The sequence below is a fragment of the Mchenga conophoros genome, linkage group LG19 (assembly GCF_057382185.1).
Source record: "Mchenga conophoros isolate Kocher_MC1m ecotype Shallow Benthic linkage group LG19, M_conophoros_male_GT1.1, whole genome shotgun sequence".
Taxonomy (NCBI): domain Eukaryota; kingdom Metazoa; phylum Chordata; class Actinopteri; order Cichliformes; family Cichlidae; genus Mchenga; species Mchenga conophoros.
Genome location: NC_140544.1, coordinates 18,504,707 through 18,530,118, shown reverse-complemented (window position 1 = coordinate 18,530,118; position 25,412 = coordinate 18,504,707). Strand labels below are relative to the sequence as shown.

The 25,412-nt window shown below is 39.6% G+C and overlaps 1 protein-coding gene across 2 annotated transcripts; it reads right to left on the bottom strand.

Annotated features, from left to right (window-relative positions):
• Positions 1-1,070: 1,070 nt before the first annotated feature.
• Positions 1,071-25,219, bottom strand: zfyve26 (zinc finger, FYVE domain containing 26). 2 transcript variants are annotated; one of them, XM_085256981.1, is made up of 43 exons: positions 25,068-25,219; positions 23,488-23,774; positions 23,314-23,389; positions 22,990-23,076; positions 22,743-22,892; positions 22,304-22,625; positions 20,845-20,969; positions 20,486-20,650; positions 20,275-20,363; positions 20,026-20,177; positions 19,706-19,912; positions 18,774-19,370; positions 18,445-18,609; positions 18,140-18,291; positions 17,379-17,622; positions 16,917-17,180; positions 16,698-16,817; positions 16,450-16,617; positions 16,083-16,316; positions 14,107-14,212; positions 12,994-13,838; positions 12,514-12,713; positions 12,134-12,238; positions 11,874-11,996; positions 11,290-11,466; positions 10,285-10,534; positions 9,907-10,002; positions 9,631-9,818; positions 9,232-9,368; positions 9,088-9,116; positions 8,772-8,914; positions 8,308-8,528; positions 7,435-7,582; positions 7,118-7,327; positions 5,963-6,178; positions 5,285-5,482; positions 4,740-4,820; positions 4,502-4,629; positions 4,191-4,350; positions 3,840-3,899; positions 3,379-3,561; positions 3,211-3,261; positions 1,071-2,948 (listed from the first exon to the last, which is right to left on the bottom strand). In XM_085256981.1, exons 2-43 carry the CDS (start codon positions 23,676-23,678, stop codon positions 2,745-2,747), a joined length of 7,767 nt encoding a protein of 2,588 aa, XP_085113107.1. In that variant the 5' UTR covers positions 23,679-23,774; positions 25,068-25,219; the 3' UTR covers positions 1,071-2,744. The 2 variants fall into 2 exon arrangements, with proteins under 2 accessions (XP_085113107.1, XP_085113106.1); XM_085256980.1 differs by having other exon boundaries at positions 16,450-16,620; positions 25,068-25,218.
• Positions 25,220-25,412: the final 193 nt, after the last annotated feature.

The following is a 25,412-nucleotide window of genomic DNA, read 5'->3' as shown; positions in this document are numbered from 1 at the left end:
GAAATTTTGCTAAACTCCATTCCCCATGTCAGTACATTCAAATCATCAAAATCTTAAAGCTATTTAAAAATAACGGCAAACGCAACACATCCAGTTTTGAAACAGAAATGCTCGTTCTGTTTTTAAAATAGGCATGCTCATTTTTAATTTGATGTCAGAATAACATAAATCAAATAAAAAAATTAAAGAAAGTGGAAAAGTTGTGTAACGCTCAAACAAAAACACCATTTAAAAACCATCCCATAAGTGATTTGTTGCCTCATGTCATAACACGACTGTGTTTAGAGGATCTAAGAGCTTCAGACTTTTACCACAGTTTAACAAATTTAGAATAAAGTTTCTCAGTATTAAACTATGAATAAATAAACAGCAATTTTATCATATATTAGGCATAATATCACTAGAATTTAAACGAATTGTGACTTATCTCACAATTTTATTTAAGAAGTATGTTGTACAAACATGGGTAGGTTGCACATCTGTGGAGGCACTGTTAATTTTGCTATATGCACACACTCCACAGTTGGAGCAACAGTTGCTGGATGTTGTTTTAACGCAAAGTATTGCAAGATAATGCCAAATTACAAGTATAACGCTCTGGAGTGAGAGGGTCAGCGTGGGTGGCAAACTGGCATGCCTGCAGCCAAACCCTGTCAATAAACAAATACAAAGGAAGCACCAAACCATGGGACACTAAAAAAAGCTACAGCATATGATCTCCTCCATTTTCTTACACAAGGCGCTAGTTTTTTGTATTTTGAGACAGAGTTGCTTTGTTTTTTTCTATATTTACATATCCTAATAATGGAAAACTTTTACATTTAAATTACTGAATGTTGTTCTAAATCATCTATTAAATATATTTGTTAAACGTTTGTTTTTACATGATTTTTAACAAATTTTGATGTTTGCCTCAGGAAACAGTGCATAATTCCAGGAAGGCTAAAACTAACAGTGGCTTTCATTATTTATTTATCTCACAATCTTCTTCTTTAATAATAGATTGATTGTTCAGTGAATAACCCAAACTCTAAAATGATGAAAATAGAAAAAGGCACAGCAGTACAGTGCAGTGTTACATATTTTATTTTATTTAATAAGGGATGGCAAAACAACTTACATTTTTGAACCATTAGTCCCTGCATCATTAAAGCAGTTACCATATTACATACCTTCAAATTTTTCAAAATATTTGATATTATTATTTATAAAGTGCGGCAGTGATGAGACAACAGTCAGAATTAGGGAGAATGAGAGTGGCTCTCAAGTCTAAATTGGCTTGACACACTCACAATAACAGGAAACTGGTTTTAGTCTTCTGACTAGTGCAGCAGAGCGAAGCAAGGCAAACAGACACCACAGTGTCAGATCTAAATGAAGACACACTTCACCACATCACCATGTAATCAGAACAGTTTCAAAGAACACATGAAAGGCAGCTTGAGCAATTTGGGTGATTGTCACATTATCCAACAAATTGCGTTTGTGGTGCTATAAGAACATCACAGTTGCTCTTTTTCTTTCTCCAGGTTGCAGATTTGTGAAATCAAAAGGGGAAAATGCATATCAAAAGAAATCTGGCAACAGTACAATCCCTTTTTCAAACATTGTTCAACTCATCTGTATATGTCAGTCTTTAGGAATTTAAATTGTTGAGACATCTGTCGTTCACATCTACCGTGAGAACGAAGCAAAAAGCATATTTTACAATCTGCCGCCCTCGGGATAATTATTACCAAAACACACATTAACAAACAAGAGACCTGAATTCTTGGAAACAAAGCAAACAAAATGCCCTCCAATATTTCAAAGTAATGTTATTATTATTATTTTTTTTAATCAAAAAGAAACTTACACTAAAAGCTGGCCACAAAATGTGCTTCACATATACAACACGTAAACATCTTCATTATGGTTACAAAAACAAGACCGTTTTGAAACATGTAACTTCTTGGCAGACGACACCTCATAAGTAAAAAGCTCACCTACACACAGATACCTACAGGTAATAAATTTGTCAGTGGCCTTCTAGTCAATATATTTCCCCTTTAGGCTGAGGTAGGAAACAAATATTAAACATATACAGATTTACTATGAATACGTTTATATATTTCAAGGGTGTAACTGTAACTGTACCTATTAGCAACAGTTAGCAGTTCTATTGTGTAATACCGGTTGAGCTCAAATGCAGTAACTTTTTCCCTCACAAATACTTTGCAGATGAACAAAAAAAGCCAGCAAAAATATTTCCAGAATGGAAATAAAGCACAGTGGTGATCCGTTTGTTTTGCAGTGGCATAAAGATCACTCAACCAAAGAGTGAAGCTGATATCAGGGTTTTAAAAGAACCCAGTTCTTACACATTTTTCAGATCTGTTCCAGGTTTAACTTGCATTTCCTCCACATTGAGACTCCACTGTGCCATGCCAACTCAATAGCAACACACATTAGAGTGATAGTAAGGGTCTAGTATAATATTAATTAATTGATAATATAAATAATGTCCAACTAAATATGTAGTTTTAGTGTGAAGTACTGGTACATTTACACAAAATGCAATGCATCATCTAAAAGTGTATGCTGAAGTGTTAGCAGGGCAAATCTGGAGCCAAAAATCTAATAAGAGGATTCTTTAGTAAAATGGCAAATGTGATAAGCTCTGTAAGTTGAATGCTCTCATTTGTCCTTAATGGGGGCTTATCTGTGCGCTCTCTGTACAATCCCTTGTTATGTCCACTGTGCCTTTACCTGGTGCGCCCCTGACGCGGTTGAGATGACTTGTTGTGTTCAGCCAGCCACTGGCGGCAGATATTCTGCATTACTGAGTCCTGTGCTTCTTCAGCGGCCTGAAGGACATCCTGGACCAACGGGCCTGCCCGGCTTGTCTCCAGCTTCACTGCCAGCAGGTACGCCGGCCTTAGCTTACTGCACATCAGGAAGGCTTTGATCTGCAGAAAGACCAGCGATGAAATTAAAAGGGAGCTTCCCCAAAAATTATACTCACTTAGGTCCAAAGATGCTAATAAAGGTAAAAAAGCCAAATAACGACAAACTTCAGAGGAAAAAATAAAGCAATATCGACTGTAAGGAAATACAGAGGAATACAGTGAGGGTAGTTTTTTTTTTTTTTTTTTTTAAAGCAGCCTCTGGCAAGAAAAGTAATTCCAGTGGAAGGCAAAGAAGGGTAAAACAAGGCAATTATTACTCTACCTTGCTTTCTGAGCTTTTTATCTCCAGAATGAGACTTTCCAGCTCCTTGGCCTAAACCATATCAAAGAGAATAGTCCTTAGGATGAGCGTTCAACACTGTGCCTGAAGTATAGTTAGTATAATGAATATCCCTATCACATGCATCCCCATAGCAATTCTGTCACTCACATCAGCTGGTCCCTTTTCTGCACAGGAGATGTAGTTGAGGATGAGGGCGTCACAGTCGTTTTTAGTGGCAGTGCCTGATTCGCCCACACATTTGAGCAGCTGCCGCACGGACGCGTACTGCTTGCGTCGGATGAGCCACTGTCCAGCTCGCACATAGACAGCCTGAGCCTCCAACTGGAAGTCCTGAAGGAGAGGGAGACAACATCTATATTTTCATCTTTTAACTGAGAAAAAGATCACATCAGTAACTTAATTCTTCATTTTGCTCAGTTTTTGCTCCTGCTGGCTGTCTACACCAAGATAATTAAATTAATTATTGTGCTATCTCAGCTCGACTGGTGCTTACTTCCAATAATTATGTTGGCAAAATATTTCAAAGACTTCTGCACACAAAAAAAACTGCTGTGTTTGCAGTCTTGAATTTTGGCCAAAAGCAGTTCTGATCTCAGACATGAACATACCTGTATGACTCTGTAAGCAATGCCGAACCCTTCTTCTATGTTTTTTCCTCCAAGCATCACCTGCAAAAACACATAAAACACTGTCCTGATTTTATGTAACAACAATGTACAAATACATAACATACAAAACCAGTTCTAACAAAATATTTTGCATTATTTTTAGCTACATACATATTCATACACACACATTAAGCGCCCTGTGGCAACTGTTGTACACATTTTTTTAAATTAAATATATAGTGCTTAATGAGTAACTTAAATATGGTAAATCGTGTTTTTTAGATTATCGATATCAGAAGATTATCACTTTATAAAATTCCAAAAAAAAAAACAAAAAAACCGCAGCCTAACCTTGCAGGCAACTTCTACTTTCATAGGGCTTCCTCCAAAAAGCGTAGGCAATGAACTGGGTGAAGAGGGATTGGTCTGCGGGGCCTTGGAGGATGCCGCATTCTCACAGCGATGGAGAAAACGGGTTACCTCCAGCTGGAGCTCAATCGTATTCATGTGCCTAAAAGAAAAAAAAAAAAAAGAGACGAAGATCAAAAGCTTGAAGTAAACATAGTAATAATCAGGCATTTTAAATAAAGTTTTTTTTCCAAACCATTGGTAGTCAAAAGTAGATTTCTATTTCATTAATTGTCATAAAGCTCTTAAATAACCTGGACACATCACTGGATGACATCATCTTCCTGAAAGAATTGGGGTGTGACCGTCTCCTCCCAGAACCCCGACCTTGCTGCTCCTGCAAGTACGTCCTCAGGTGCTCTTTGGCTCTGACCAACCAACGCTGTGCAAAATAAAGTTCAAGTTCATCTTTCCCGTGTAAGAAGAGGAAATCAATTTAAAAAAAAAAAATTTTTCTTATTGCATAACTGTAGAGGAAAAAATAACAGATACCTGTTTTTCTCCCAGCTGTAGGTATGAACTGGCTCGATGTGTGAAGAATCGAATACAGGTCATGGCTGCACGCACGTGATCCTGTGCAGACAAACACAATTTTGAATCTTCCCCACCAAGAATCATGAGGACCTCAATTTGCAATCCTAAAGAATAAAATGCGTTTCGGCTTGTGGCCTTCATCAAGGTCACAAGCAGAAATAAAACTGTTCCTTTATTGACTGACCAACGCGTTTCGGCTTGTGACCTTCATCAGGGTCCTGATTAAGCCGAAAGAGAGATGGGCATGTAAACTGTTACTGGAATTGCAGGTCCATCAGTAAAAAACAGGAAACTTGACAATTATATAGTACTCAGCCTAATTACTAACCTGCTAGGATGACATTTTGAAACATTCACATTGAAATATAAAGGTTCCCCCCCCCCGCTTGGAATAATAAGTCAGTTAAGTCTCAGACCATCCACCTATCATTTCAGTCTAATTATTATTTTAGTAGTTTGTAAAAAATCCTAAAAATGAGCATGAAGAAAAAAAGTCCTCAAACCGTCATGAACTGCTGAAACTGGTAGAGAGAGTGATAGTATCCCCGTCGCTGAAGAAACTGGCAGGAAGCAATGAGGTACCGGCTGCATGTCTCCAGGCTGGGGTCCTGCTTTTCCAGTATTCCCTGGAGCTTGCTCAGATGGCCCCGTTCCAGACTGGGCTGCAACACACCCTCTAGAAATACTTCCTCTGGACACTCCTGATCCACAATACAGCAAAAAGAAAAAAGAAAAAAAAAAAGACAAGCTTGGATAAAACTGATGCAATGACACATTCAGCAATAATTTCAGGCAAGTGAAGTCATGTACTACATGTGATGGTGCTTACTCAAGAAACAAAGTACTATTACTCAATGTACTTTGTTGACTGTAGACCAAATTGAAAACGAACCATTGCTAATAAATCAGTGTCACATAGACCTCATTGCCCACACATTATAGGTAACCTAACATCTGAGATCTTGGCAACAGATGGGTATCAAAGAATACCCGAAGGAGAGTTAGATAATCTCCTGACCACACAAAAGCTGCATCACAAAAGAGGACTGAGATTTCTGTTTTTGGCTTGTACCTTGTGCTGTTCACTCCTTTGACTTCTCCAGTTAAATGAAAGTAACAATAGTTTAATATTGATCCAAACATGCAAAGGATATGGACACCTTTAATAATTTAGGCCTCACCCTTTTAAGAAGGTATGCCAGAGCCTCTGTTACATAATCATGACGCATATAGAAGCTGATCAGTCCCAGGTGAGTGCCGTATGTATTCAGGTAGTAGAGACATTCCTGGTGGAGAACACTGTTCTGCATCAGCCCCTCCGGTCGCTCCACAGGACTGACGTCACACAGAGAGTCCTCTAGCTCCCGCAGGGATGCCAACACGTCTTCACCATAAGACTGATATATAGAAGAATACAAACAACAACACAAAGGTTTATGCATTTATTGTGTATAAAAGCAGGTTAAAAAACCCCCAAAAAACTTCTGTGTATTTGTAGTTTGTCCTGATTTAACAAAGATTTTTGTTGTGTTTTTGACTGAAAAGGAAAGGTGTTCCTGAACTGAGAAAACAGTTTCTTAGGATTACTCAACATTAACATAGGTCTGTCTTTACTTTCTTTTAGTCTGGATTCTAGATGCACTAGAATCCGACACGTGTAGTGCTTCACATGCCATAACTTACTAGGTTCGTCTAGCATGCAAGAAATGTGCTAGATGCCTAAGGTGTTAGGTAGCACAGCTAGTCTAGTCTTTCTGTCTGAGGATAAACTCTGCCTGACACTGCTGTATGCTCTTAAAAATACATGTTGGTAAAATTATAGTTTATTGCATTATTTTAAAAAGTGAAAAAACTGGAAATTATCAGAAAATGTTTATGGCTATATTTTTTTAATGTTTTCAATTATTCTATTGCTATGTCAGACAGGCATTTGGTGTATCCTAATACATTTGTGCATGTGATAGTGATCTTTTCAAATTCATTTAACAGGCAGGCACACATAGTAGTGTTTATCTTTGTGTGCAATACTGATTGCAAGAATGTAGCTGCTACTGTATACTTTCTTAACCATGACAGCTTCACAAAATGCCAGCACAAATTTTTTCTTGAACTTCAGCATTTGCATTCGTGTACAGTTTGACCTTTTAGATGCATGCAAAGCAATGCACTTATGTTAAAAATGTTAATATGGTTATATATCAAACTTTGAGAAGGAAGTGTTGTGCGATGACCTACTCTATTTGCAGACGGGAAGCATGTTACACATCTGCCCATTTCTTCCGTTTTTAATATGTTGTGGGCTGGAGGCTAGTGCCACCATGAAAGTAGCTACCTACCATAGCCAGAGAGGGTCGCACCATGGTTTCCAGGTGCTGGACAATCTCCTGTAATAATAAGGGACCCGAGTTGAGCTGGTTGCGGTCCACTGGAGGCTTCAGGCAGCGAGCAAATTTCTCCCGTGCCCCTGAAAGATTTCCTGCCTTCAGAGATGCCATTCCCCATGCCTGCCACACACCACCAGGGTCAAGACCACTCTTGGTTGACACCTAGCAACCAAACAAGAAGAGATGACAAATGCTTTGTGATTTAATTCTCTGCAATTTCTCTGTAATGTCTTTGAAATTAAACTTTAATTTGAAGAACAGCCTCTAACCTCCACAGCTAGCTGGTAGTGTTCTGCTTCTAGGAGCTGATTGCGGAGCCGTGTGACAGCGGAGGTCTCCAAAATGTCATCCAGAGAGGGAACATATTTGTAATTGGCTGTCACCAGAATTTTAAGCACAGCCACTTTACTGATGTAACTGTTGAAAAAGAGAATAAGAAGCACAGTCAGACACCTGCTTTCATAATATCTTGTATTAGTCTGGTGAAATAAAGGGCTATCCACTGAGTGCTGGTAACCGTAAACTACTTCAGCATACTTCCTGTGACCTCATCTGTCCTCATTTAATGACAGCGAATCATCTTAAATCCAAACAAATGTGCCTGTATTACTCAATATTTTCAGAGCAAACAAGTCATTGGCCAGGTGTCTTTTATGATGCAAACAATAGCGCTATGGCAACTTATCTCACTGTTTTGAAATGGGTGATTAAAAGTATAAAAAGTATAAAAAAAAAAGAAAAATGCACAGAGCACATGGACACATGTATACATATATAAATCACTTACTATGCTGTTATGTATCTGTGTGTTAATATGCTGTTCTGCATTAGCTGGTTGGTTTGTTAGCTGTATCAGCTCCATAGGTTTTATCATTTTCTCTGCATGTCTCTGGTTGAGCTGTGGTTATTCTGCCCACACACTCTCTAACCACTAGTCATGAGTTCTTTGTTTTCTGACTTTGCTGCATCTACTTTCGGTTTCTTATTAATGTGAAAGCTAACCTACATACATACATATACTCATCTACATTTTGCACAATATCTCACGCTCTTTCTCATCACCCTAATGATTGCACAGTGTACATAATAACATGCAATTCTCAACTGCTGGTTAATCTAACTTACACAGGGTTTCATCTTACCTGTCACATAAGGCGAGGTCATGGCTGCGGCCTACTTTAACAAACATCAACTTGGCACTGAACAACAGCCGCCGCATGATGTCAGTGAGCAGGCAGGCATCCACCTCTGGATTGGTCAGTTTACGAGACAAGGAGCGGCAGTGGCTGATGAGCTGATGACCACAGGCAGTTTGGTCACTATGTAGAGATAAAATGGCCACGCAGAGGTATGCACTGGGAGCCTACGTGTTTTAGGGAAAGAGCATTATTACTTTTAAAATACTGACTTGGTTAATTCCACTAACTGAAAGCTATTAAAGTAGGCAGAGACAGAAATCACACAAAATTGTCAGCTAAATTTAGGCACTAGTTCAATATAAAGCTTTTGCTCTTTAAAAACAAAGTTACCCTCAATAAGCTGCTAATGACTAACATGTAAAGGTAACCTGCGCACTGGGATGGATGGTGACTACACAAATCCAAACCTGTTCATAGTAGAACTCGTTCCGCAGATGCTGGTCCTGTGCAGGGTTTGTGCTGAGGAGAAACTGCCGATGGACCACTTCAGGCAGATGCAGCATCCCATCGAGGGGAAACTGCTCCGTGACCACAGGGCTACCATCCAATGCTAAAAAAGAAGAGAATACGTCATCATTATAGTCTACATTAATTGCGTATTTAAGAATGGCTGCATGTAAGTGGCTCTCCACCGTTTTAGCAAATTCAAAATGTTGTAAAACTCTAATATTGCAAAAACCCAAAAGAAAGCACCAAAACACAACATAAAATTATTTAATTTACCTTCAGCAGGTTCCCACTCATCATCAGTACTGCAAATAGAGACAAATTAATTTTTTAGTTATATTCAAACCCTTCTTTTCCCTTATTACTCGGTTTCCGTAATTCATATGCATTTGGAACTAGTAGCTCTGATAAATGTCTTACTCTGGGTGAAAGTAGGTGTAACACTGATCACAGACTCTGACTTCCTCTCCTGGACAACCGTCAACAGGCATCTTCTTTTCCGAACACGCATTACAAACAAGACGGCCACATCTCCGACAATGATGACGTCTGTTGAACTAAAACCAGAAAAGCAAAGGAAAAATCCCAGCTGAGCACACATGAAAACTGTATTTCTGTAATCTGTCGAGGAGATCCAACATTAACAGTCATGTTTTCTCCATAAAAATGTCATACAGAGGCCAATTATTCTTCACATCAAAGAAATGGAGAGTGAAATGGAAAAGGCAGGATGACCAAAAAAAAAAAAAAAGAATAAATAAAATAATACACTTGAACTTGAGCAGGTAACTCTCTTTCATTGGTAACTACATCACTCACCATGGTGAATCTCTCACGCTTGCAAACCATGCACACATGCTGCTGGGTGTCTGGGACCCAATCTTTGCGGGCTGGGGGTTGATCTGGAGGCCTGAACTTTGCAGGTGAGTGACGTTTTTTCCCTGCTGAACCACGATCCTTCTCTCTGTCTGTGCTGCTTCCCGAGGCTGAGTGTGTAGGGGTACTGCCTGTAATTAAAAGAAACACTCACAATGATTAAAAAACAAAAAACTAAACTACAGCAATATCATCATTAAACATATCCAAATATCTCACATCTGGAGGGTGCTGGCGATTCAACTCGACTGGAAGAGAGCGAGCTGTCTTGAGCAGGACACTGTATTAGCGCTTCCTGAAGACTGATTACAGAATCTGGAACATAAAGTGTTATGTTTAGACACAACCTGTTGGTAAGGTGGATGGTTCTTTACCCATCTAACAAGTGAAATATTTATTACAGGAGTACATAACCAAGACAAGAATACATAAACTAGAACTGTATTTCTCCATCAATTCCACCGAGTCTCACAACAATTCAGTTTAGTTTTCAGCAGTTTATTAAACCTTTCCATTACAAACATTTAACTCAAGTGGCTGCCCATCTCTGATATGTTTGTCTACTTAGCAACCGTATGCTGTAAGATTAGCACTGACCAGATCGAGCCCTCTCTCTGGGGGCGCAGGAGAAGTCGAGAGCCTTGCCGGCGTAGTCTGCTAGAAGCGTATCAATGTCCTCAGCGCTGAAGCCAGCCTCCTGGCCAACCAACAAGCTCCGCAGGGTCCGCACCGCCAGATCAGCCCAGTCTACCTTCAGATTCATCAACAGCTGCTCGAGCATGAGCAGTGGATCTGACAGCAAGGGGAAGTAGTCCTGCCTGGCAGCTGGAGGCAGAGTCAGCAACACCTGGAGGAGGATGTACATTTAATAAACCCAAAGATAGGAAGCAGCTCAATTGGAGAACAGTGCAGAACAACTTAAAAAGTGTAAAACTAAAATTTGGGGCCAGATTCATTCAAACCTGGCAATAGTAACATTACTGTGATTATTAATAAACAGGTTTAAAACATTTTCAGTGTTACGCAAAAAAAATTATTATTTATTTATTTAAAAAACACACACACACACACACACACACACACACACCAACTGGTCATTTACAGAAAAAAATTCAGATTTGGAAAACAGGATCACGTTTTTAACTGGATTACTTTGTATTAGAGGAATATTCTCTACATATTAAGATATTTTTCTCATTAATTGAAAGAGCTTATGGTTTCCTGTGAATCTATTACAATTTTAGAATTGAAAAGTTGCAAAAGTATTTTCAACAAACGAAGGTTTACAGAAATACGCAGACTTGTGGAAGTCTCTATTGTAAGAAGGGAAATTTACAAACAGCTGAGGGGAAATTGCAATTGACACAAAGACAATGTTCAGTATTACAATCATTATTATTATTGTTTTCTGATTATGAATTACTTAAAAGATATTTTTGAAATTAAACAACACATCCAAAAGATGTTTTTTAGAAGATTTTACCCAAGTTCTGATTGTTCAATGGTCATTATGCACCTCAAGTCTACTAATTACTAATCCTGTTTATCATTTATTTATCGTCTTTATGTTAACATACTAGTGCAAACTTCCCAATCACAAACCTTAGAGCCAAGATGAAGTGCGTGGATGTATCGGCGACGTGCAGGAGACACCTGCTTCTGGAAATGAAGGGTGAGGTAGTCTGCCAGGAAGTGGCATGCATCCAGTCCAGGGCGACGATCGAGGGCACGCTCACAAACATCTAGACCAGCTGCAAAATCTGAGAGCCCGTCGAGTAACTAAACAAACCAAGGGAGGGACAAAGGATATTAACACATAGTAATAGAGGAAAATGGTTTGAGAGGGTAAATGAGTTCTGAAAATGTTCTGAAATGTTAAAAAAAAAAAAAAAAAAAAAAGTCTTCCAAGATCTTAGAAGACCTTAAAAAAAAAAATCATATGCTTTCTCTACTTTATGTTACGTAGAAAAAAAAAATGCAAAGCTAATTAGTTGCAAAAGAAGAGACACAAGCATATGATGCTGATTTTAAGTTAGTATTACATAAAGAGTTTTCTGTGTTTGAACAGAGCTGAGTTATACCAGTTCAAGGATAGATTTAATGATACATGACCACACTCTAACAAATGTTTATACATCTCAAAATGGACTTCAATCTAAATTTCCAAGAAGTTGAACAATCTGGACCTGAAAAGCCTCATTTGTCTGTTCCTTTTCCAGTAGATGAAGCAAATGCTCAGTTTGCAGCTGCAGTCTCAGCTGATCTGATACAGGATACAGCTCTGTCCACTGTGCACAAAGATGAAATTCCTGCAAAACCATAAAAACCAATTATAATGATAAGAATATACATAAACAACTGCAATAAGGTCTGTGTTAAGTTTTGGTGATAGTAATTTCCTTTCTAATGTCCTGACAATAAATTGTTATAACTAAGCTGCACCTACCTTTGCCTCGAGTATCATAGATAACACCGACTCAGAGTTTGCCTTGGATTCATTTCTCAGCTCCTGCCAAGTGCCCCAGGGCAACGAAGGCTGTAGATTCAACATCTGTGACAAGGAAGAGGACCACAAACAGTTGGCAGGATAGAATGGAAAGTCAAATAAAGTGTCTGAGTGATATATTATATAATACATGTACACCATGCTGAACTCCATTAAGAATCTGAGTCACTAAACTACCAAATACTGATTTTCAAAGTTGCAGAAGCCTTCTATAAGAAAGTCTACAAGCACATGTCTAAACTGTATTTCTGCAACTACTTTGTTAGAATATAGATTTTTTTTCCCCCAATAACAAAAAAAGTAACTAAATTCTGCACTACCTGGTGGTAAAGGTCCAGTTCTTTCTTCTTGAGCTCTAGATCTGTTTTCAATGAGGTCTCTGTGCTCGGGTCATTAAGGCAAAACTCGAGCAGCTCCAGGCAGGCAAACAGTGGCCACCGCTCCAGAGCCTGCAGGGCAACTCGGGCTCGCAGATTAGGATCCTGTACTCTGAACAGATGACCTATACCTTCATCTCCATCTGAGCAAAAACAACAAGCATTTTAGTTAAAGTTGAAACAAATGGTACATTAAATTAGTATATTTTTAATTTTAAGATTTTTATGCTACATGGTTGCGATTACTAAATTTGACCTCAAGTATTTAATAAAATGTTTTATTCTCTTCGTATTCTGTTGATGCATAAAAATCTAACTTTCCAAGAGGCATCACTGGTAACTTAAAATGTTTAGTTTTGTGTGAGCAATAGTCACAAACTTTCTCTACAAATATAAAAAAAAATGAGAAAATTTGTTCCTTACCTTCTAAAGCAGCACATGCAAGCAAGCGGTCTCTTAGCGCCCCCTCCTGGCTGCAACTCTGCCCATAGAGCTCCAGCAGACTGAGGGCTCGGCTCAGGTCTCTGGAGGCAAGAGCCTTCTGGAAGGCGTCAGCAGCAACACCCTGAGCAGCAAGTTCTTGCGGCCCAGACAGCAGGAGACTGATGAGTGGTTTCCCGCAGACAACTGCCCCAAATCCAACGGAGCTTTCCTTATTCTCGCTTAATGACATGCCCAGCACTGGTTCAGCCATGGTGTGAAGGTAAGCCTGGAGAATAGGGAACTCCCTCAGGAGGTTATCAGCTTCACGAGAAATCTGCTCACCATCTAAGACAACTTCTTTACGTCCGCTGCGGAAATATCCAGACCATCCAGAAGATTGTGTCCTAGCAGTTTCTCCTTTACAGGCGCTTAAACATGTCAGTGTGGCCAGTAAAGGGGAGCGAGACTTAAGGAAAGACAGAGCCGATTGTGTGAGGAGAAAAGAATTCAAGGAGGAAGAAGAAGAGGATGATGAAGACGAGGGTGGAGATGTGGAGAGGTGTGTGGGTGTAGAAGAATGATCCTCCACTGAGGCGTCAGACTCGGAGCTCACATCAGACTGAGACTCAGCAAGTCCCAGGATTGTCATGTGATCCTGAGCATGGCATTGGAGTAGGTTAGACAATGCAGCAACACCAAACACACCATCTTCTTTCTTGCCCTCATCTGACTCTTTTCCATCATCTGGACAGGAGATCCACAGAGGAAGAGTCTCACAGCATCGCTGAACAATCACTTTTTGGATGCTCAGTCGCAGCCCTTCCTGTTCCAGCAAGGACAGTACTCTGGAAACATAACAGGATATAAAAGGTCAGCATGTCACACATATATACACACACACACACACATACATATGTGTGTGTGTGTGTGTGTGTGTGTGTGTGTGTGTGTGTGTGTGTGTGTGTGTGTGTGTGTGTGTGTATGTATGTATGTATGTATGTATGTATGTATGTATATATATATATATATATATATATATATATATATATACACACACACACACACACATGTGCATGTGTGTATATAGTGATGGGGAATAACCACTATACATACTTGTCAGGAGAAACTTGTCGGTCAAAGAGCAGGTGAGAGAGAAGTTGAAATGGGGCTTGAAGCAACACTAGCAGTGGGTTCCCAAGCTTCACTTCAGTGTTCTGGTCTATTAGAAACAGCAAGAGATGCAAATCAGAGCAAGACCAGGGATTTGAAGAGAAACACTCTACTTTCACAATTTAGACAGGACTTAAAAGCTGTAAACATCAGAGGTGGGACCAAGTCATTGTTTTGCAAGTCTCAAGTAAGTCTCAAGTCTTTATCCTCAAGTCTCAAGTCAAGTCTCAAGTAATGTCAGGCAAGTCAGAGTCGAGTCTCAAGTCACTGGTGTAAAAGTCCGAGTCAAGTCACAAGTCTGAAACTTTGAATTTCAAGTCCTTTCGAGTCTTTAAAAAAAAAAACGAAAAAATAATGTTGCAGTTATGCTAAATGTAAATATTAGACCATGTAATTTTTTAATCTGTGTTTTTCTCAACACATGACAAAATAGTGAACTTAGAAAATATACACAAATTGTGAAATTGCACCTCTTTAAAATGCAGCTCAATTAAACCTAGCTCCAAGAATAATTTTCACCGACAGTTCTGAGATAAGCTGCATGTTATTCTTGGATGCGGTTGTAGGACCGGCTTTAAAATCGCATGACAAAAATATCATACATATTAAAAAAAACTGCATCACCAACGTAGCCTGGAAAACATTTGCTAGTTAGATGAAGTCAGCTATCTCATCTTAGCATATTTATATGCATATTTATAATCATACGGTTCTTGGAGTGAGTGCATACACTCATGAAGTTTAGTAACTTCCGGTCACTGCAACAAGCCCAGGTACAGTTTACCGACGGATGGGTACAGGACCTTGAAATGCACCGTGTAGAAAGTAAAGACCATCGTACATATCATAAGTTTACCAGTCTCACAAATCGTCGTCATAAATACACATTCGTTAACCGTTTATTAATAGGACCTTTGAGCTCAACGGTAATTAATTAGTAGTGGAAATAATTTCTGGTACGCATCACAGAAATGTAGCAGTGACAATAATATTGTATGCTGTAATCGTACTGGACAATTAGTGATACAAAAAACTGTTTTATCCTGTGAATAAAAGTATATGTTTTTGTCAATGTACCATAATAACAGAAGCGAAACGCAATATTGTGTCAGGACAATTCACTATTTATGCACAATAAACAAAGGAGCATAGCACGACCATTTCTGTTCAGCGCCAGACTTGCTTGTAACCTATATCACCAATTATGTTATGAAAATGACGTATTAAGTACTAAAAGACACTGACCTTCGTGTAAATGCTTGGAGCAGACTAACCTGTGAGCTGGAGTGTTCTGGGACGTTATATTTGATCTTTGAATGGCTGCAATCCAGACCATCCGTCGCGTCTTTGTTACTTTGGAAACATGGCTCGAACAATTTCTCTTCAACGACATAATCCGATAACAACCGATCTCTTTACTCGTCGGCTTCCCGTGGCTGTCATGCGACCGGCTATTGCAGTTAATCATACAACAGCTTCTTGACATTTTTGTGTTTCTTTTTATCGCTGTGTGACTGATTTCAATTGAAAGCCTGCGTGCGGTAGTACCGCTTGCCACGAGTTCCCAGAATCCTTTGCGGTTCTACCCGTGAATGACGTCACATTTTCAATCTCTATATAATATGCATGTTAAATTTTATATTTGGGGTAAAATATCAAGTCTTTTCAAGTAAACCGGTTCAAGTCCAATTCAAGTCCCAAGTCATTGGTGTAAAAGTCCAAGTCAAGTCACAAGTCTTACAACATTTTTTCAAGTCAAGTCTAAAGTCATAAAATTAATGACTCGAGTCTGACTCGAGTCCAAGTCATGTGACTCGAGTCCACACCTCTGGTAAACATCACTCTAAGAATCAGAGATAACAGGTGGTGGAAGTAGGTATCAAGTAGTTATGACTGAAATGTAAAAGTCTTCATTTTACCTTCTGAACTGAGGCTACGCACTAACACAGATGCTAGTGTGTTGATGTAGTCAAAGAAACTGCGCACATAATCTGGTCTGCTAAGGTCTCTATCTGGCTCAAAGGGACAGAGGCTGTCAAGAGAACGAAGTAGCTGCTTCATGCTGGAGCGCACCGGATGAACATCTAGTTCTGACTGCTTCAGACTGGCCTGCTCCACCAGAAGTGCCAGTAGAGCGCTCCCCACACTGCCCTCTATTATAAGTTAAAATGAGAAAACAAAAAACAGGAGAATACTCGTTTAGCTTTTTAAAAATAGAGGGGGTTTTAAGTTAAATATTTAAATTAAACTGTTTGATCAAATGTAGCATATGTTAACTGTGCCAACCTGTGCCATCTGTAGCAGCACTCAGATTGTGCAAAGTGTTTTCCAAATGCTGCACCAGACTAAGCCGAGCAGAAATAAATTCTTCACTCAGTGTTGGATAGCAACAGAGCAGTACTTCCTGGATGCAGCAACCAAATGGGCTGGCAAACACCTGGTCTTCCCCAACAGCTTCTACGAAGAAGAGTGAATCAGTAACAAAGACACTATTCTGCAAACTCAATTCATTCAGTTAACTCAAGTGTATTCACCTGTTTTTATAGAACTTTTACTGGTGGTTGAATGATTTAGGATTTTGTTGATCTGTTGTAATACCATGGGAAATCCACAGATCCCCTCAGAATGAGGCACTTTAAGGTCAACTATTACTCCTGGGAAAGCAGACAGGGATAAACACAAGACACCATTTGCTCTCGTTCCCATCACCATGTCAAAATTAATTCTTCCAGATAGAAATTTGGGCTTCATACCTCGACCCTCCAGGCTGCTGTTGAGTCTGCGTTCAGCTGTGTCCAGCAGCTGTCGAGACGTCTTCCAGAACTGACAGTGGCAACACGCCAGGTCAAAAGCAGCCATGGCTGCTGGACTGAGCTCCTCCAGCAATGTGTAAAGAAGGCCAGAGGCATCTGATGAGCACTGACTTAGCCAGTAGCCTTCCTCCAGTGAGGGCAGTTTGTGAGCATGGGTGCTGAGGAGACGGTCTGCTATGTCTGAGATGGAGTAGAAAGCCACTCCTGAAGAAAAACATATGCATGTGTCAGTTGTCATGGTGCACAGATGCCTGTAAGTCTTTGTTGTGCTTTGCTATACTAATCTCTTCTAAAACCAATATAAAAAGAGGCCAGACTACTGCAAACAGGTATACCAAGTTAAAATGCACACTCGAACTGAAAAGCAAAATGGGGAGAAAACTTTAGAACAAAAAGTCAAACCTGCAGCAGCAGCACTTCCAATGGCCTGCAGTGTCGATCGGCCACTACTGCCCAGCCGACTCCTCCCTGTCCCTGACCCAGCTGCTGTCCCCAAGCCCTCTGATGAGGATGAGGATGAAGACATGGATTGACTCTCCATCTTTTGCTCCACCTGTGCCAACTCCACCAGGACTTCTTTGTAGCGCTCCATGAACACCAGCTCACCACAACAGGCAGACGCTTCCAGATCAAAAACCACAGACACCTGTCAAGAAGCAAATGTTGTTAACTGGATGGAAAAAACTCTGACAATACTTACAAACGTCGCCAGTGATCAAAAATCAGGTTAATCAAAAAAGTTATTAACTGTAGTTCTGGTAAAGTGTAAACATGGCTAATGACCAACACAAAAGTGAACTTCTAATGTGTTATAAATGATGCTTGTAATCATATAATTAGTATGAGTGAGGTTGGATTTAATAATAGTATAATGTCAATAATTTGAAGTGAGATAACTGCTCTAACAATAAAAAAAAAAAGGTAAATGGCCTGTATTTATATAGCGCCTTTTCTAGTCCCTAAGGACCCCAAAGCGCTTTACATATCCAGTCATCCACCCATTCACACACACATTCACACACTGGTGATGGCAAGCTACATTGTAGCCACAGCCACCCTGGGGCGCACTGACAGAGGTGCCCCAGGGTAAAGAGGAAAATGATTTTTTTTTAGCTTTGTTAAAACAAATAAGCAGACAGTTGCATTCAAATTTTATTAGAGACCTGATGAGCTTCCATGAAGTTTCCTCGTCGGATGCAGGACATCAGCAGAGACTCTGGAGGGGACAACATGGCAGGAACCAGCCAACTGTGGGGACCTCCACATGGACAAAACTCCAATTCCACAGAGCCTGTTGTCATTCCTCCTCCACCATCTCACAAAATATTAATAAATGATAATAAATCAACAACAACAGAAAAATGACTTTGAAGACAAAGGCAGACAAACAAAAATACATTTCTCCTACAGCTTTAAGACTTTAAGGATTATTTACATATGTAAAGAAGAGCCAGATATTTTTCCTTACCTGATGTGCTTGTGCTGACCTCTCCATTGTGTTTTTCTGTGGAGGAGTGTCTCTCTATGGTATGCCTTCCTGGTTTCCTTCGCCTCCTCAGGCTCGAGCTCTTGCGGGGTCCCAGAGGAGTGACAGTGCAGCCTACTGTTGAAGTTGTAAGAGGACTTTCTGAACCTGCGGTTAAAACAATGTAACATCAAAGCTCCAATAATTTATGATGAATAATTACCTAAGTATTAACATAGTCATATGTACTGGGTACAGTACATATGTCAGTTCCCAGTCAAACATGTTATTTAAACATACAGAAGAATAAAGAAAATAAATTGCTAGCTCACCATTTCCAGTGCTCTGGTTGCTGGTAATAATCTGCAGCCTCCACTGAGCCTCTGCAGTGCGTTTGGTCAACCTTTGCAAGCGTGACCCAAATGACTCAGCAGTCACCGAGCAGCCCAAAGTTGCTGCTGCCTCTGCTTCTCGAGGCAATGCTCTTCCTTCCTCCTGTCCATCCTGCTGACCCACCACACACATTCCCTCCAGTCCTTCCTTCAACAGCTTTAAAAACCCCTCCATGCCAGTCACATCAACCAGAAACCCCTTGCAGCCCTGGATAAAGTGTCCGAGGTCCAGGTGACTAGAGTCTGCTGTTGGACTTGAACATAGCTTTTGATTCCCCTTTTTTCTCTCCTCAGTGTTATCCATCTGTCCTTTGTTTTCTGAATCTGTATTTTTGTTTCCTGTATTTGGAAAGCAAGTGTCATTCCCTACATTCTGATTTGAGTTTGCATCTTTTTGACTCTGCTGAACAAAGTCACTGGTGGACAGAAAGAGGAGAGAAAAGATATTTTCCAGGAGCTCCAAGCGGAACATCGCCGGCACTGCTTCCAGATAGAGCTGACACTCAGACAGGTAGTGTTGAAACACCAAATGGCAATCTGAAAAACAACACAACCAAAAAAAGTGAAAACATTAGTAAACGATAAACAACCTTGATGGCTTTAATACGTAGGAGTGGAAGTCCTTGTTCTGGGTCCCAGCTTGACCTTTAATGCAATTTCCTGGTCTTTCCCTGTGCTTCCTGTCTATATTTCTGTACTTCTAGAAGAAATTTGCCATTAAAACCTGGTTTGTAAACTGTAATGTGACTGATGCAGAAAAAATGTGTACGTTTTTGCCAAAAGACTGTAATGAGAAAACAAGAGAGAAGACTTTTCTATCATCTATTATCAAAGTAAAGCTTCACTTTATAAAAGAAAGACGGCCTTGTTACCTTCAGAGGAAGCTGAGGTTTTATTTTGGTCCTTTTCTGCATCAGAGGACTGGTACTGTTGCATGGGATCACACTTGGTGCAGTTTGAGTATTTATGTGCATTTACACAGAGTGCATAGATGGCATACTTCATGGCACAGAACCCCTGGAACAAAACTATGTTTCTTTGTACAACAGGGCTGAGAGTGCCAACTGCCCCAGCACCCTCTGCAAGAAACACACAAATAAAAGAACCACAGACACCTTTAAATGTAAATACTATGCAGCATCAAATTCATTATTTTTTACTCATTTGAACAAACAAAATGCATAACGCAAACCTGCTTCTGGTAAATTTGGCAGTTGCTGTAATAGATCTAATATCCTGCGTTCTTCAAACTGAGCCAAAGGAGTCAGAGAATGCAGGATATAGAGGGATGAGTGGTTGTCCAGAGTGTGAAGCTTTGCCAACAATGCCTCCATGGAAATCCCTCTAGAGACACAAAACACAAATATATTAAAAGCTAAAGAGTAACTAGTTAAAAATGAAATGACAGCAAGACTTCAATCTAGAGAAAGCCAGTGCTTACGGATTGTTATTTTTACACCATTCAAGTATTCCAAGCTGAGTTGACAAAAGATTAGAAAACTCTTGTAGAACTGAATCATTGGCTGCTGCCTGAAAAGGTGAAAACAGAGTATCAGTAAAGCACTACCGCCAAATATTAAAAAGATGGAAAATGTCTTTAGAGGTTGAGGTGCATGTAGATGTGTGGAGAGCTAAATGATTCTGGCTGTGACCTGTTCTTTGTGAAGGATGCTGAGCAGCTTTTGAGCCGAGCTCAGACTGCGACACTGTGTCCATCCCAGCAGCAGCAGCAGACGGGACAAGGGCTGGAACTCCAGCTGCAGCAAGTTTTTCAGCTGACTGAATTCCTCGTGTTTAATCAGGTCAAGTGCAGTAACCTACAGGAAGAACCCAGCTTTATTACATTACTCGATTTTATCTCATGCTGTTGGTTTACTAGACCATCAACATACAGTATGCATTATAAAAATAATACCACCGAAGCAACACTCTGTGCACTTTTTATTACATCTTGGAGGAATTTATATCTGGTTACTAAACTAGTATTACCAGTTTCCAGTTATTTACGTACCAAGACTTGCTCCAGGAAGTGCTTTCCACTACTAAGGCACTCAAAGTAGATGGTCTTCCAAATGGATGGACGATCTTTGTGGCAACATAAACTGATGGTAAGTTGCTCTGCTTCAGGCAGCTCAACTAACAGGGGAATATAAAAATAGCAATTGAATTCATAACAGAATGAAAATGAATTTTTTTAAAGCAAACCATAAAAAATAAAAATAAAAGAAATCCACACAACCCTGACTTTTACAGAATTTAGTAAAATGTTTTTGATTAGATTTAGTGGGTTAAAATACAGCTAATGCACAAGACAAAAACAATTAAAAACAAAACAACAACCCTATTTTAAGTAATAATAAAATCTAAATCACAATAGTCAAAACAGAAACCAACAAAAACAAAAGAAAAAGAAAAGAGGAAATCTTCTTCAGAGCCAGTTAAATCTGCCACAGCTTTACACCCACAGATGCAGAAGTGTAACTGAAAGAGGAAAGAGGTGATGCTAGCATTTCTCTTTGAGCACAATAAAGCAGAGGATGTCTGGTTTTTAAACTATAAATATATCATCAGTATCAAAACTATAAAAAAATTAAATAAATGTCAAAGTACCACAAAAACAGCTCATGGGGGAACTGACTTACAGGAACATGTGCTTGTGCTTGTACTTCAAAGCAATTTGTCAAACTAACCAACAAGGAAACTGCTTAAAGTAATCACATATTCTAGCTAAAACCAGTAGTTTTTTTTGGATTGCATTGGCCATCATACTGATCCTAAGGATCAAGCTAGAATACGTCTTAATGCATGCTCAATATAAACCCTTAGTGATCCTCTATGTATCAGGAGTATCGAAACAGTTGAGACGCATTTTTTCTAAACACTGTCTCCATGGCTTTTAAACCCCCAAAACACGCTGCGCCAAAAAAAAAAAAAAAAAAAAAAAAAAAAGGTCCACCCCAAGGATCGGGTCCCCCAACACAGAGTAATACAGTGCCCGCTGTTAAGTGCCAGAAGGATTGCCATGATTTATACAGTGGGGAAACCAAACAACCTCTGGCGAAGCAGATGGCACAACACGGAAGAGCTAACTCATCAGGCCAGGACTCCACGGTCTATTTACACTTAGAGGCCAGTGGTTTCTTTTTCAATGATGAGGATGCTCACATCCTGGACAGGGAGGAACGCTGGTTAGAGCGGGGAGTCAAGGAGGCCATTTACAAGAAAAGGGAAAGGCCACCTCTGAATCGAGGAGGAAGCCTAAGGATACATATTTCGCCTTACATCAGTGGTTGTTGATTAATGGTCATGACAATTTGCATACTAATGATTAAGAAACTGACCTCACAGCCCATTGTTCTTTCAGTGGGCTAGTTTCAGTTATTGTGCAAATGTACTGTTTGTAAGATTGGGGAAAGCTGGAGGACATGGAATGGTTGGCAGAATAATGTAAATTTCCTTAAACGGACTACCTTGTGTGTGAGGTGAGCTCCTCAGCAGATGATCTCTCTGCAGCCTGAGAGCAGTAGAGCAGTATGTCGAGACAAGTGCGTCACATTGAGGGCGAAGCAAGGAGCTGAGGATCCTCTCCTCTTTCAGGGGGCCCACTCTGGCTGCCCACAGTGCTTCACAAAGTGCCTCCAACTGCCCATCGCTTCTACGGGAGCTCCATGGCATCACAGCCAACACAGCGTATATCTCCTCCACCCACTCCTCCACATTCTCTGGCCTTCTCAGTTTCCTTATCAAGTGCTGGATGAATGCATTCTGCAGAGTATGGTCCTCTGTGCATGCCTGGTCAATGGATGAAATTAGGAAAACCAAAATATTTTTTTTAAAGATATGATAATTGCACTGATACATTTTTCAGGTACTTTTACTCATACATGGTAACAATATATTTGACTTTACCTGTAAGAAATGTGCTAAAGATTGAGCGAGTCTTTGCTTTTTTTTTTCCAACAGAGTTAACAAACAAGACTCAACAGTAGCAGCAGTTGTTCTTGAACTCTCCACCACCTTTTGCTCAGACTGTTTATCCAAGAAAGCATGTTGCAATTCCTACAGAAAGATTGTGGTCATATAATTACAGAATAGCAAAAAGTCTTTATTATCAAATGTAAGCTCGACTCTAGTTGGCAATAAAAAGCAAATTAACCTTGAGAACAGTCTCGGGTATGCCCTCTGACCCCAGTTCCTCCAGAAGTAACAAAAACTCCAGCTCTCTTCTGACATTAGGAGAAACCTAAAGTTAAAGAAAAAGTTTTATATAGGTGTTTTTTCTGCTCTCATACTGTTCAGCTGTGATGTTTTAAATGCCTTTTCACATTATTTACACAACAAAATATTATCTCTTTTTTTGCAAGAGCAAAAAATTTATTTTTTAATGTTCAATATTAGTTTTAAAAATATGTCAATAATAAAATAATAACACAACAGAAATTTAAATTTTTTTCACTTTTATTATATCTGTGACAGTTACCTGTTCTTCTGTCCATTTCTCCAAGACCTGCAGCCAAAACCAAGCCAGTCTATGTGGACTCCCTACTGACTCCCATCTACAAAAAACATTATTGGCACTCAATCATTTAAAGAAGCTCAAATACAAAATGTCTTCATAGCCTTTATTTCTTATTATAGTTTACTTCTGACTCACTTTAAGCTGTAAGGATGGCTGACAATAGCCTTGATCATGTCCCGTAAATTTTCGGAAAGTCCTCCCTCAGAGTTAACCAGCTGTGGTACACATGCCCTTGCCAGCTCCCACTCTCCATGCTGCAGGCACCTCTTGAAGTACTCAAACAGATCCTGAAGCGATGTCTCGGCTTCACAGCCAAAGGGATGCATGGTCACTTTCCCAGTGACGCTTTCTGCTCAGCAGTCACACCTGAAGACCCAACCTCACTACCAGGTAGCCAAGGAGCACCCTTGAGCTTTCTTTACCTGAAACACACAATGATATTTATTTAGGTTTTTCATGAATATTAATAGTAACAGACTATTTGTTACATTAGTCCAAAAACCCACATCGACTGTTCTCTTTTAAAACAGCTGCAAAAGCATTGGGACAACACTTCTGTATTTCTTCATATTTTGCTCCCAAGGAGGCAGAATTTCTTGTCATTTTTAACATGGTCTTGAGGAATAGTTCACCACATTTTTGAAGGTTTTCTAGTGTTTTTTTCTTTGGCTGCCTTTTCAGTCCAGTCTTTGTACCTGAATATTTTTACAAGAATGTTTCAGTGTTTGTTTGGTTATAAAGCCACTTCACAAAAGTGGCGGTCAAGAAGCCTTAAGGAAGTGAAACAGAGAGAAAAGGCTGAGGTATGCCAAATTACACATGGACTGGACTGAAAGTGAGTGGCATCAGGTCTGGTGGAGTGATGAATCCAAATGTGATATTTCTGTTTTAAAATGTGTAATACTACAGAAAAGGCCTGGGGGGAGTTACAAAAGTGAGTAGCTACAGCCATCTGTAAAACACGCTGCAGCTGCTAGAAAGCCAGTGGTTAATTCAGTTAATGCAAAGCCATTATTAATGCAGAAAAGTATCATTAGATTTTGAGCCACCATACCATCTGATAAGCAGCAGCTTCATTTTTCAGCATCACAATGATCCCAAACACACTGATAACGCACTCGAATGCAGAAAAAGCACACCAGAAAAAACAGACCTTGGAAGACCTGCCTTAAGCCCGGAATTTATACATTTTACATACATTTTAAACGGTATGAAAGAAGAAGTTAAAACTGTACCGACCCTTTTACATAGAAGCTCATGAATGGCAGAACACAAGCAAGAGATAAAAAGAAAGTTTGTTGTGGGTCTCGAAATAAGTCTTAAACATTTATGGGGCGCTTACACGTTTAATTTCAATAGTAGTCTACTTATCACATTATTACCTAAAGTGAATTTATATGTTCTTCACTGACTCAACCCAAAAGCAGAATTTATACCAAATGTATGAAAAGCTACAAACTGTAATTAATTAAGCTGTACATCTTATTCGCTGTAGAGAGTGAAATGCTTCCCGTCCAAAGTGAAAACGATAACTTCGCTTTACAAAACGGTTTTCTTCTTTGACAGTTATCCCACTAGTTAGCATTAGCTTTTGTTAGAAATCAATGTGATTGGATGTAGCTTAAAAATGTCGGATAACTTCCGTAACAGTTGGCAGGGCCGTATCGTTGCACTCACATTAATTATTGAGAAATAAATTCAGAAAAGTTACTTACTCATTTCTTTGAGCCGTTTTTTGTTCAAACTGGGTGCAAGTTACTCCTACCTACGACTTTCTCTCGGCCTGTTATGCTAGCTGCATACAGGCTGCATAACGAGAGTCATGTGATCAAATCAGCTGACTCTCCTACTCCGGTTGGGCAAAGGTTGGTTCGAAGAGGGCGTTACGGATTGTTTTGGTTTTTTTTTTTAAATTGATGCCTTAAAATGCAGTCGGAAATACTGGCACTTAAAAAAAGGCTACTTAAAAAAGGGCGGGGGTTGTCATAGGGGAGGTATTTGACTTGGAATAATATTTCTAAACCAATCATGTTCTCAGCATTTAAGCTTTTTTTTTTTTT